Source organism: Eretmochelys imbricata, chromosome 12 (genome assembly GCF_965152235.1).
Source record: "Eretmochelys imbricata isolate rEreImb1 chromosome 12, rEreImb1.hap1, whole genome shotgun sequence".
NCBI classification, from domain to species: domain Eukaryota; kingdom Metazoa; phylum Chordata; order Testudines; family Cheloniidae; genus Eretmochelys; species Eretmochelys imbricata.
The window spans coordinates 39,930,549-39,943,275 of NC_135583.1; the positions used below are offsets into that span (position 1 = coordinate 39,930,549).

A 12,727-nucleotide genomic window follows, 5' to 3' on the forward strand; every position below is an offset into this window, starting at 1 on the left:
TCTGCAGCAGGGCTCAGGGCTCCCTTACAGCAGACAGAAGGGGCAGAAGCTGGCTGGGAGAGGGCAGAGAACACAATGCTCGGGGGGTCGGGGTCCAGGGAGCTCAGTGCAGGAAGAGGAATCAAGGCTGAAGCCACATAGGAGGGCACTTCCTAGAGCCCCCGGGGACAGCCAGGGCCCCATGCCAGGCTGTGGGCCCGGCAGGAGAATGCCCCGGAGCAGCTACCGGCCAGGGGAAAGCCAGGTCCTGCAGAGGCACCCAGCAGGGGGAATTGCCCAAGTGAGGCTGCAGGAGGGGCAGGGCAGGGGGGGGAAAACAGTAGCAAGGCACAGCTGGTCTGGGCCTGGCAGTGCCGGACAAGCTGGAGGGAGCAGGGCAGCAGTCATGCATGGAAGGGGCCCCAGTCCGAGCCACCCCCCAGGCCCTGCCTGGCTGGGGCGCTCAGGGCAGGGGCAGCACCAGGCTGGGACCTGATAAGGGGAGAGCTGTGCCAGGTCCAGGAGGCAGGGCTCTGCCCTGTGGGGAGGTTCTTACACAAGTGCCAGGTGAGAATCCCCCCATGGCAACCCCCAATAAAGAGACTTGGAGCACAGTACTGGCTGGAGCCGGGTGCTGCATGGGCAGGGGGCACCTGCCAGCGGAAGGGGAGTGAAGCGCTGCTCCTGGGCCCAGCTGTGGGCCCTGGGCTGAGGGGGCTGCCCCATGCTAGGCCAGGGCACGGGCCCTGCAGTCCAGCCTCCTCCCCCCAAGGCCCCTGGAGAGAAAACAGAACCAGGCCCAGGGTAGAAATAAGGCACATTTTATTGGTGAGCCACTCACCTGGCCAGGAGGCACAGGGACTGGCGTTCCCTAAGCCAGGAACGCCCCCTCGCAGCCGGGCTCCTTAGGAGGGGGTGGGGGGCACTTTCTCTTCCGGGCCCCGCTCCCTGCAGGGCTGGTATGCAGCAGGGGTTGTGGGAGCCCCCAAACACCCAGTGAGGCAGGGGACAGCCAGCACAAGGCTGCGCATGGCATGTTAACGATCACTCCAGGGCCCAGCACGGTGCACCTCCATGCGAGCAGAAGGGAGCCGTGGATTAGCGCCTGCTGCCGGAGACAGTCATGGAGGCTGCACCGGTGCGATGGACCCTAGGAGGCACGGCACACAAACAACACAGCCAGCTGGCACCGGAGACGCCTGCAGCCCCAGGGCAGGTAACGCTGGGTGCTGCCCCCCGCCCCCTGGGCACAGTCCACAGACAGCCCTGCCCAGCTATGTCTCCTCCTGTGGGTCACCGCCTGGGGCAGGCTCCGGCAGTAGCTGCCTGTCCCGCGGGGGGGTGCGCCGGTGGGATCTCAGCATCCTCTTGGTGGCAGTGACGAGGTGGGCATAGTCCCGGGCCTCGCAGGCCTGGCCAGCGCTGCGGGGCGAGAGCAGAGGCAGGTGGTCCCTGCGGCGGGAGGAGCGGAAGAGTGGGGGCCGGCGCTGACTCTCACCATCCTGCAGCGACTCGGGCAGGCCCTTGCCCTTGCTCTCGGGCAGCAGCATGATGCTGAGCACGGAGAGGATGGCGAAGGAGGCGAAGACCACGTGGTGCAGGAAGAAGCCCCGGTTGTTCTGGATGTCCATGATGGGCCCGGCTGCTTTGCCCACGAAGCTGGCAGCTATGATGAGGCCCAGCCAAGCACCCCTGCAGCGGGGGGACACAGACCAGGCCCTCACCGGGGGACAGCACCTCCTGACCAGAGCACGGGCATGCCACAGCCCAGCGTGGCAGCTGGGGCTTTGCCCTGACTGGGCAGCTCAGAGGCAGCAGGGGCGGCCTGAGAGCTGGGCCTGGGCCTGGCCCCTGCCCGGGCGAGCTGCCGAGCACCATGTCGAGCAGCCACTAGGCCTGGCCGTGTCCTCCCAGTGGTGGGGCAGGGCTGGCTGGGGCAGGAGGACATGGGTCATGCCCCATGGGACTCTGCCATGACATCCAGGCTATGGTTTGGTTGACTCGAGGGCAGCCCCCAGGCACTGGATCAGAGTGCAGGAAGCTGGCTCTGGTCCTAAGGGGTCCCCCTTGAGACTTAGTACCCACCCCCCAGGAAGCCAGTGCGCCGCCCCCCCCCCCTTCCGGGGCCTGCATTATGCACTAGCCCATGGCTGCCGTGAGGGCCCGTCTCCTACCTGACCACGGTGGGAAGGACCTCACTAGCAAAGAAGATGCTGAGCATGGTGACAGCCTGCGAGCATGCGATGCCCACAACAGAGAGGGTCAGGATGATCCAGTTCAGCAGATCTGGGGCGGGAGTGAGGGAGCAGAGTGAGCGCACGCCACAGCCTGGCTAGCTGGGGCCTTGGGTGCAGGTGGGCTCCAGCCTGGCTCCCGACAGATTTACAACACTGGGGTTTTAAGCCCTGCCTGGTGAGTGGGGCAGGGAAGTACCCATGTGCCAGCCCAGGGAGACTGCCAGCAGCCGCTCCCTGAGCGGGACAGAGTGGGCGTATCTGTCCAGCCCATTTCAAGATCAGATGCTTTGGGGACTTCCACAGGGAGCTTGAGATGAGGTGCGCTTAGCCATGAGCTCAACGACCACAGGCAGCTACCAGGAGAAGGACACCCCCCCCCCCCACCATCCACCCCTGGGCAAGGGGCTGAGCACACCCCCAGGCCCTCCCAGCAGATTCCTTGGCTCTCACCACCCCAGAGGGACTAACTCCATGGCTGCGGGTGGCGGGGGAACTAGCCTGCAGCAGGAAGCCAGGTGCTTTGGAGTCCCAGGCTCGCAGCATGACTTATCCAGCTGGGGAAGCCCAGGAGCCAGTCCTAGGAATGGCTGGGGTGGCTTGCCCTGCCCTGGGGTGCTCAGGGACTGGGTGAGCAGCCGAGCACGAATGCTGGTTCGCAGTTACCGGGAGACCCGTGGAGCTCGCTCCTCCCCTTCCCAGGGACCGGCGCCAGCATGCAATGGGGCAGAACTGCTAGTCCCCGTGGGCCGGGGCAGGGGGCTGAGCAGTGGGGGAACGGGCCAGGCCAGGCCCCCTACCCCTTACACTGTGTCAGGGCCAGCAGCAGCAGAGAGGCGATGCCGGTCAGGATGGTGCAGAGCAACAGGACGGGGCGGCGCCCGAAGCGGTTGACGGTCAGGCACAGGAAGAGGCAGGCCGTGACCTCCAGCGCCGCCAGCAGGAAGTAGGAGAAGTAGAACTGGGGGTGGTAGGGAGCCAGGTTGCGGGTGAAGCAGTGCCGGATCCCGCTGCCAATGAACCTGCAGGAAGGGCAGGGGGCGTTGTCCTTGGGGAGGGCAGCCGAAGGGCAACCTAGCTAGGGCACGCGATGCGAGCTGGGAGGGTCTCAGCCTGGCCACCAGGCGAGCTCTGTGCCCATCTCTCACCGCCATGCAGCCTGCACAAGCAGCTCTGCTCAGACTCAGGGAGAGCCGGGGGAGGCGGGCTGGAGTGAGGGACAGCAGCAGAGCTGTGCTGGGGGGAGCTCAGGGCTGGGGCAGCGGGGAGCGTTTGAGGGGGGGCTCTGGACTGAGAGGCATCAGCAGAGCTGTGTGCAGGGGGGAGCCCAAGGCTAGAACAGCAGGGGGTTGGGAGCAAGGCTGCCCTGTGGCGTGCCCAGGAGAGCCAAGGTGGAACAACGTGGAGCAGGGAGGCCCACGGCCAAGCCATTCCCTGCCCGCAGCGCGCGGTGGGTCCTTACGCCGTGAAGCCGAGGATGAGGCCGTTTCTCCAGATGACCCGGGTGCTGAAGACCTCGCCGAGTGTGTGATAGCACGGCAGCGGGGCCCCGTCGCACTCCAGCTCTGGGGGCACAAGAGGAGCGCGGTCAGCCCAGCTCCAGGGCAGAGCCAGCAGGAGGGACGGAGCCGAAGAACGGCAGGACCAAGCGCGTTAGCGTTTCAGCCAAGGCTGGGGGGTGGAGGGACAGGGAGGAGCAGCAGGTTCGGACTGGGGCGGGGAGTGCCCACAGCACAGGGCTCAGCCTGACTTCGACCCCGGCCTCTCCCAGGTCAGGCCCCATGGATGCAACTGGGGCCCTCGGGCCCAGCGCTCACCTGCTAACAGGTGCTCCTGGCTGTAGAATTCGTCCTCCAGGGTCACGCCGTTGCCCTCAGCAAGGGCCCGCAGACCCTTCCTGCCCTTCTCCAGCTGCCGCGTGGCCAGCAGCCAGCGGGGTGACTCTGGGAACAGCGACGGGCAGCTGGAGGGAGAGCGTCACCAGGGTCACCACAGGCCCAACTTCAGCACCCGGCTACACAGAACCCACTCCCACGACAGACCCAGCTCTGCAGGGAGTCCCCCCAGGCGAGGGACGGTGGCACCCGGGAGGCAGAGATGGCACCAATCCAGGCCAGGCTCAACTGTGACCCATCTCAGCCATCTGCTCTGCACAGTCTGGGGTGCACTCAACCCCGGGAACCGGACAGGGAACCTGCACAGGCCGCAACAGGCTCCTGCATCCCCCCAAACCTGGGGCCAGCAGCGCAGGGACCCACCCGCTGCTCCTGCCCCCCAATGGCTGCTCCCTGCCACGGGTCCACTTGAGGAAGTGGACATCCCCGTCCAGGGCTAACTGGGCCCCTGCTCTCTCTGCCACCCCCACGCCCTGCAAGCCCCAGGTCTGATCAGGCCACAAAGCTCAGAGCCAACCTGGAAAATAAATTAACCGTGTTTAATCTGCGTGGAGCAAATATTTACCTCCAGCCCCATAGGTTCAAGGGCCCCTTCAGAGGCAGCCGGCGCCGCACTTGAGCTGAAGGGCCTGGGGAGCGTTTGACCCAGCCGCAGTCCCGGCGTCGCTGCCAGCTGGTTTCACCGTCACTGGGACGTGTGCGCGGGGAGGAGGTGGCGCTGCCCATGTTCTCTGTGGGCTGCTCATCCCACAGAGCCGGGGGTTTGGGTCCCTGCCAGCACGTCCGCTCCGGCGCAGGGGGCTGTACAGGTCAGGGACGGCTGGGGCATGATGGGGTCCAATGCCTCAGGGTAGGGCTCTCCCCCCGAGCCACTCCAGCTCCTCGGCCATCTTCCCACAGGTGTGCAGCAAAGCCAGGCTGGGCCTGCCCGCCCCCAGCCCGCCCGCGGCACAGCCGGTCCTTACCCCCAGCAGGTTGCCAGCAGAGCCAGCGTCAGCGTCACGGCCCCCTGCAGCAGCCGCCACTGCCGACACAGCACCGCCAAGCCCGGCAACAGCAGCTTCCCGGCAACCCAGAAGAACCCCGCAACCATGACGACCATCAGCCGGTGGGGAGGGTCGCACAGCTCCAGCCCTGGGGTGGGGAGACAAAGGCAGACCGGGGGTCTAAGACTGAGTGGGGAGGGTCGATTCACACTGCATCAGGCCGACACCCAGCAGGCCGCGGGCAGCTCCGCACCAAGGCGAGCACGGGGCAGGGGCACAGTGGGGCCAGCTCCCTGCAGGGACTGCCATCCTCTCTGCTCCCAGCCTGACCTGACTGACGAGGGGCGCTGCAGAGTCAGGCTCCCCCACAGCCCCTGGGTCACCTCTTCAGAGCAATGCATAAGCAAGAGCCTCTTGGGGCTGCGGCCTGGCCCCCACTGCAGCCCTGGGCAACGTGGGAGCAAATACAGCCCTGTGCAGTTCAGCTCGCACGGGGGCCGACTCCCGCGGTGACGGTGCGCTCTCCCCGCTCCCCGGGGCTGCGGCAGACACCCCTAGCCTCCGGCTCCCTCCTGGCCGCCACTCCCCGCCGAGCAGGAGACCGTTAGCCGGAGTCCCAGGGCCAGTTATGCTGGTGTTTCAGCGTGACATACCTGGGCATCACGCACTACACAGTGGCTGCTCCGTGAACCAGCAAGGGGCCATACAGCCCAGGGTCACGTCACCCATCTGCCCCTAGGGCTCCAGCCAGGAGGGGGCAGGACAATTCCTCATCCTGTTCTGAACCCCGCCCCTTGCTGATCAGCTGGAGAATAACAATGCCCACCACATGGAGGGGTTACACTGGCAGGCGACCCTAGGATGGGGCAAGGACACGTCACCCCAGACCAGACCCAAACTGAGCCCAGCTGGGCTCTCCACTCCCTGGCCTGGGGGGGGCAGGGAGGGGTGAGATAAGCTGCAGAGGTAATTACTTAGACCATTGGCTCTTGGGGGCAGGGACAGCTGGTCTGTTCTGTGTTCGTACAGCGCCTAGCACCATGGGGTGCCGGTCCACGTCTGGGACCCCGAGGCGCGACGGTAATCCAAATGACGACTACTGTAAAAGCCAGGGCAGGGGGCCACATGCACAGGGCCATGGAGCTCCACGGGGTTCCCTCTCCTGGAGCAGAGAAGGGGCGCCAGGCCGGTGGCGGACCAAGCGGACTCACTCGCGACGTAGAGGGAGAGGAAGGTGCCAGCCAGCGCAGCACCGAGGAGGAGCCGCAACGACAGCAGCATGAGGTAATTCACTGCCAGCGCCACACCGATGCCCAGGGGAACCGCCAGAACCAGGGAGAAGACGAAGGTGGCACGGCGGCCAAACCTAGAGAGGAGAGCCAACGGCAGTGAGCTGGGCAGGGGTCAGACACAAAACAGCCCCCCCCCGGGCACACATCAGGGCTGGACACAAACCCAAGGGGCAGGGCTGGTTATGGACAATGCTGCATCTGGCCGGGTGGGAGGGTCTGATCGGGGCCCGTCATGGCTGGTGCTTTACCTGTCGCAGGCCAAGCCGAGTGCAATGGAGCCGCCGAGCCAGCCCAGCAGGTAGGTGGTCTGTTCGAGTGGCACCTTCCAGCGATCCGAGCACACCAAGTCCCACTGCGAGAGGAAGGAAGCGTGAGCCACGGAGTCCTTGATGCCGCCCTGAATGGGCCTAACACATGGGGGGGCCTGAACAGGCCACTTAAGGGACACCACGTCCACCACTGCAATGCAACCCCCGCTGGGCTGGACCCGTGCAGCTGTTTAGCTGGCACACTGCTCAGAGGTTTCGGGCAGGAAGTGAGAAGATTCCCAGGCCCAGGTGAAACCACAGGGGGAGGTTAGAGAAGCAGGATGAGGAATTCAGCCAGGCCACTGAAGCGAACACCCTGACTCCTGAAAAACAAGCCTGGAACTTTGTCCCATCCAGAAGGCAGGACCCCCCAACAGCACGTGGATTCTGGCACCACAGCCCAGTACAGACTCCAAGGGGTGAGAGCGTTTCCTCCAGCATCCCAGACCAGAGCCATTTCCTGCACTGCCCTGGGGTTTCCCATCCAACCACTGATCAGGTCTGACCATGCTTAGCTAGCCAGGTCAGACAGGCTCTCTGCCCAAGGCGGTAGAGCTGAGGCAGGACGGGCCCTGAATGCAAGGCAACCTCCACTCAGTCTGCCATGCAAGTCCATCCCTAACAAACTGGGACCCTCCCCAACCCTGCACTGAGGGAACCAGCTGCACCCTGAATGCAGGCGCCCCTGGGGGTCAGTACAACTGGCATCTCCTCTCCCCTCCCCCTGCTGCCCAGGGATGGCAGGGAACACTCGTCCCTGGAAAACTGTCTCTGCCAGCAAGTGCAGAAGAAGCAGCAAACAGGGAAAGGAAGTAACTGCCGGGGACATGCGACTCTCCCCCGCTCCCCAAGGCGCTGCTGGAGAAGCAGAGCCTGGCCAGGGGGATGGAGCACCCCCACCAAGCACAGGAAGACCAGGAGCTCTCACCCAGGGCTCTGTCCATCCACCCGCTCCAAGGCTCAATCTCCTTCCCCTGCACACAGCCCCCATGGAGCACACACCCTCGCGGCACATCCGGCCTGGGCAGCACCAGAATCCAGCTCAATCTGCCCCCCGACCCACCCACAGGCCTGCCAGTGCTGGGACCACCCTTCCGGGGGAGCGCTAATCAAGGTCCCCAGGCAGTTGGTGTCAGCACTGGGATTAGGACTCTGCTGTCCCTGCTCCCACAGCACAGTCAGGGGCAGGGAGGTGCAGGCTTTTCAGGTCAGGGCACTTCCTCTAATGGTGCCGTGAGCACGTCGCCATGGCCTGGGGAGGCAGGGCTCTTCTCCCGCCCTGGGACTGCCATCCCCACCCAACATTTTGCAACAAAGCTGCAGCTAGGTTTGTGGATTATGCAAACGCACAAGGAGATGGCAGTTGGGCAGCTCTGCTGGGGCCACCCGTGGAGCCATCTTCACCGCCTGCCCCCAGGCAGACCCTCGTTTAGCGCCAGGGGCTGGCACCTGATCAGGGCTCCTGCAGAAAAGCCAAGGCTGCTATCGCCTGTTAAGGGAACACAAGATGGCGGGCACCAAGGTGTGTGCAGGGCCCGCTCTAGGATTCACCCCCAGCCCGGGGCCTTCGACCAGACACCAGGCCTGGCACTCTGCAGCCAGCACGGCTAGGACGGGCTGGGCAGACTGGAAGCTAGAGCAGCCCGTGGCCCACAGCTCTGCCAAGGGGTGGGCAGATGAGAGCAGCATGCAGGGCTGGAAGCGCCCAGGTCCCTGTGACTCAGTGTTCGCGGCCTGTCCTGCCCCCCAGCCACGCTGGGGAAGCAGGGCCCTGGGCAGCAGCAGGTGCATCTACTGCCCAGCGCAGTATCTGTCTGGGGGTCTGCACGCAGAGAGCGCCAGGGGCCGGTCCATTGCTGGGGGGGGGCTCACAGCCAGCTCAGCATCCCCACCCCACGCATGGACACCTGGGCAGCGCTACCCCAGCCAGGGCACAGAGACATGGGGGGCCAGGCAGCAGAGAGCTTTCCCCCCACCAGAGCTGGCTCACCCCCTCCACGGGACAGCCCCCACCCCCTAGCACTCCGCCCCCCCAGGACAGCCCCCCCAAACCCGGCTCACCCCCTCCCCACTGCTCGCCACCACCCCAGGTACAGTGCCTCCCTCCAAACCTGGCTCACCCCCCCCCCGCCTCAGGGCCCCCCCCCCGGCCGCTCGCTCGCCCGCCCGCCGCCCCCCCGCCTCAGGGCCCCCCCCCGGCCGCTCGCTCGCCCGCCCGCCCCCCCCCCGCCTCAGGGCCCCCCCCCCCGGCCGCTCGCTCGCCCGCCCGCCCCCCCCCGCCTCAGGGCCCCCCCCCCGCCGCTCGCTCGCCCGCCCGCCCGCCCGCCCCCTCCCGCCTCAGGGCCCCCTCCCCGGCCGCCCGCTCGCCCGCCCGCCTCAGGGCCCCCCCCCCGGCCGCTCGCTCGCCCGCCCCCGCCTCCCGCTCGCCCCCCCCGGCTCAGGGCCCCCCCCGGCCGCGCACCTGGGTGACCGGGCTGGAGCGCAGCCCGGCGGCGGGCAGCTCGTAGTCCCAGCCGCGGGTGCAGGGCCCGGTGCGGTTGGGCCCCGCGGCGCCGGGCGCGTAGCGGTAGAGGAGGCAGCGGCTCCAGCCCGCGGGGCCCCGCGGCACCGAGGCGTTGAGCAGCGCCCGGCCCGAGAGGTTGCGCAGCGCGGGCGGCAGCAGCGCGGGGTCCGGGCGGCAGCGGTGGGCGGGCGGCGCCGCCAGCAGCAGCCCCGCGAAGAAGCCCAGCGCCAGCGCCGCGTTGGGGGCCCAGCTGGCGGCCGCCAGGAGCCGGGCGCGGCGCCCGAAGCCGCCCGCGGGCCGCAGCAGCCGCGCGTCGAACTCCATGGGCCGGGCGGGCCGGGCAGCGCCGCGCCGGGCCGGGACACCGGCCGCTGGCCCCGCCCCGGGGCGGGGCTGGCCCCGGCCCCGCCCCCCGCCGGGCCAGGCCCCGCCCCCGCCGGGCTAAGCCCCGCCCCCCACCGCCCAGCCCCACCCCCCCGGCGGTGCGCCCGCAGAACCATAGAGGATTGGGGTTGGACGAGACCTCAGGAGGGATCTAGCCCAGTCTCCAGAGACCCCCCCCGGCTGGGCCCAGCCCCCTGCTCTGAAATGGGGCGAGGGCCCCCCGGCTCAGGGCTGCGCCCAGGCCACCTTCTGGTTGGCAGAGCCTTGGGGTGCCAGTGACGTGGGGGGGGGGGATCGGGAGCGGGGGGGATCAGCGCTGAGCCCCGGAGCGGAAAGGGAAGCTCCCGGGCTAGGGGTGCTGATAAGCCACTGATAGGGAAGGAGGCGCAGAAAGGGCCCAGCCCCCGGCAAACACCAGCCCTGCTAAGACCCTGAGGAGAGAGGGCACCAGGGGAGGGGACTGAGATGGCCCAGGCTTGTCCCAGCAAAGAGCAGCCCCAGCCAGCCTGCGGGAGGAAGAGCTTGTGACTTGGAAGTGGACCAAATCCTTGGGAGCTGGAGGTTGCCCCTTTTGGGGGGGTGGTAATTCCCCTGCACGCCCCACCCTGGATGGGCCACCCCTCGCCCGCAGCTTGATAAGCCGAGGGGGATCCTAGGGCAAGCAGGGTGCTGGGGCCAGATCTCTCCCCTCCACCCACCTTATTGAACGGGCCCAGCCCCCCTCTCTATTAACCCAGGGAGCAAATACAGAGTCAGGCTCCAAACCCACCCAGCTGCACCCCGTGCACATTAGAACGGGCCTGGGTTCAGTGGAGGCCAGTAATTGGGGGGAGAGATAGCTCAGTGGTTTGAGCATTGGCCTGCTAAAACCATGGTTGTGAGTTCAATCCTTGAGGGGGCCATTTAGGGATCTGGGGCAAAAATTTGGATTGGTCCTGCTTTGAGCAGGGGGTTGGACTAGATGACCTCCTGAGGTCCCTTCCAACCCTGATATTCTATGAATTCCCCATAACAGCTCCACTGAGGTGACACGCTATCGAAATCACACTGCGAACCAGCACTTCCAGCAGACCTGCCTCCTCTGCAGGCAACCGCTGGGGCGTGTCTCAGCTGCAGCATCCAGGCCCAGCTCCTCAGAGCAATTTGGGTGCCTGCTTCCCATTGATTTCCATGGCAGCTAAGCACCTTTGAGGATCTGGCCCCTAGTGATTCATGTGAACTGTATTATTTAGCTTAGAGGCTTCTCAGAGTTACCTTGTGCTCTTCACCCCTCCCCCCCACATCTGTCTGGCTCCAGCTGTTGTCTGACACTCAGCTTGTAAACTCCTTAGGGGCAGGCCTGTCTTTCTGTACAGCACCTAGCACCATGGGGCCAAGATGGCTAGATACTACTGCAATACCACTAATGACTCTCAGTGGTGCCCCTCACATGGCTGGAAGAGGACTGGCCAGCGCCCTCCAAGCATTATCTGCTTTATTCCCTTGCCTGGGCTCTGTGAATCCCAGCATTCACACTGCCTGGCTGGAGCCCCCTTCGTGTACTGCCTCATCTGTGCAGCGCAGGCGCAGCTGGGTCCTGGGAACACGGTGAGATTTGTCTGACAATGTCTAGGGAGCCCAGCTGAGATGTGGACCCCATCGTACCAGGCACCACACAAACAACAGATATTCCCTCCTCTACAGAGCTTGCAATCTAACTAGGCTGCCTTAGGTAGCTTGCTTGATACTCTGGTTAGCTGGGCTGCCTTCACAGCAACATACACTGGTAGGAGTAGGACCTACCAAAAGTGACTGGTTGGGCCAGCTTGTGCATTGCACACAGGCAGTTGTGTGCAGAATGGGGTTCACAGGGCTGCTGGCACCTTCTGAGGACACTCATGGCCCTGAATTTCTGGGCAGCAAACAGGCTTTGGACATGATGCACCAGGTAAGAGCTTTAAGATGGGTGCATCCAAGAGCCCAGTCTCCCAGGATCAGTGCAGTGTGACTGACCAGGCTTGCTGCTTCATGAAGCGTAGTGAGCGCTCATGGATGATGAAGGAAGGGGGCCTTTGTGCTTGGTTCCTTTGGGCAAAGAGCAGCCCTGGGCAGGGCACCGAACCTTAGCACAGAGCTTCTCCCCTGGGACAGCAAAGTGAAAGTCTACAGGCTGATGAGCTGAATTCATCCTTCCACAGCCTTTGAAGCTTTCTGCTCACAGGTGGAGGGGTGTGTGGGGTGCCCAATGCCCAAGCCACATGATGCAAAGGCTGGGTCAATCAGCATACACATGCATTCAGCCTAAGTTTTGGCTCTGGGGACAAATAATCGGGTGCTGCGGGTAGGTTGATTGCAATAGGTTTAAATAGATCCAATGGGACTTGGCAATGAAAATGCAGCCTGGCACCATTCACCAGATCTAAGCCGCTGAACACCTTGACTAATGTTTACATTCACCCTGCCCTTCCCATTCTGCCTTATCTCCTCCCAGCTGTGTTTGCCTTTTCTTAGAGCTCCTTCCCAGGGAGCTGTTTGTCCTCCTCAGTGCCATGCAAGTCTACTTGGTTCAGTTAAAGGTTCTCTCTTTCCCAGAGCTAGTGGGGGCTGGGACCACGATAGAGGGGAAAGTCTTGTTCATTATTATGCACCCTGCCAGCCTCTCTTGCAGTGGTACTGAAGTACTGAGAGACTAAAGTAGTCATCTCTCCTGGGACAATGCTGCGGCACTGCACACAGGAGTGTTACTAGAGTAAAAGACTTTAATGAAAGCACACGCTTTGATGAAAACCTTTACTGCTAACTAGATGGAGTTAGGAATGGCCAAAGAAAAGGAAAGCCAGGCAGCTCTTGGGGATGAGGAGTTGTAACCCTGGCTAAATTTGAAGGTTGGTGGTGCCAAGAAGGGGGAAAACACAAATTTACATTACGGACCATTTTAATCTGTAATAATTGTCAAGGGGTTTCATGCTCTAAGATGTCTCAGAAGCAGGGAGGGTGAAGGATCCTCGTGCATTGCCTGGATCAGGGCAGGATTAGAAAAGGGCACTGGTAACAAAAGGCTTGCCACAGACAGCCGGGTTGTGAAATCTCAACATTCTGCATCAATTAAAAAAGCTGAGGGAAATGGGATTATGGTTCAGGTGGGCTGGGGCATGTCTCTTACTGCA

General features: G+C 64.3%; 1 protein-coding gene across 3 annotated transcripts; it reads right to left on the reverse strand.

The window, feature by feature from the left end:
• Positions 1-784: 784 nt before the first annotated feature.
• Positions 785-9,540, reverse strand: SLC22A31 (solute carrier family 22 member 31). Of its 3 annotated transcripts, XM_077831146.1 has the most exons (9): positions 9,156-9,540; positions 6,635-6,738; positions 6,306-6,460; positions 5,074-5,242; positions 4,031-4,176; positions 3,676-3,778; positions 3,021-3,235; positions 2,154-2,265; positions 785-1,671 (listed from the first exon to the last, which is right to left on the reverse strand). In XM_077831146.1, exons 1-9 carry the CDS (start codon positions 9,519-9,521, stop codon positions 1,254-1,256), a joined length of 1,788 nt encoding a protein of 595 aa, XP_077687272.1. In that variant the 5' UTR covers positions 9,522-9,540; the 3' UTR covers positions 785-1,253. The 3 variants fall into 3 exon arrangements, with proteins under 3 accessions (XP_077687272.1, XP_077687273.1, XP_077687274.1); XM_077831147.1 differs by lacking the exons at positions 3,021-3,235; positions 3,676-3,778; XM_077831148.1 differs by lacking the exons at positions 5,074-5,242; positions 6,306-6,460; positions 6,635-6,738; positions 9,156-9,540 and adding an exon at positions 4,674-5,067.
• Positions 9,541-12,727: the final 3,187 nt, after the last annotated feature.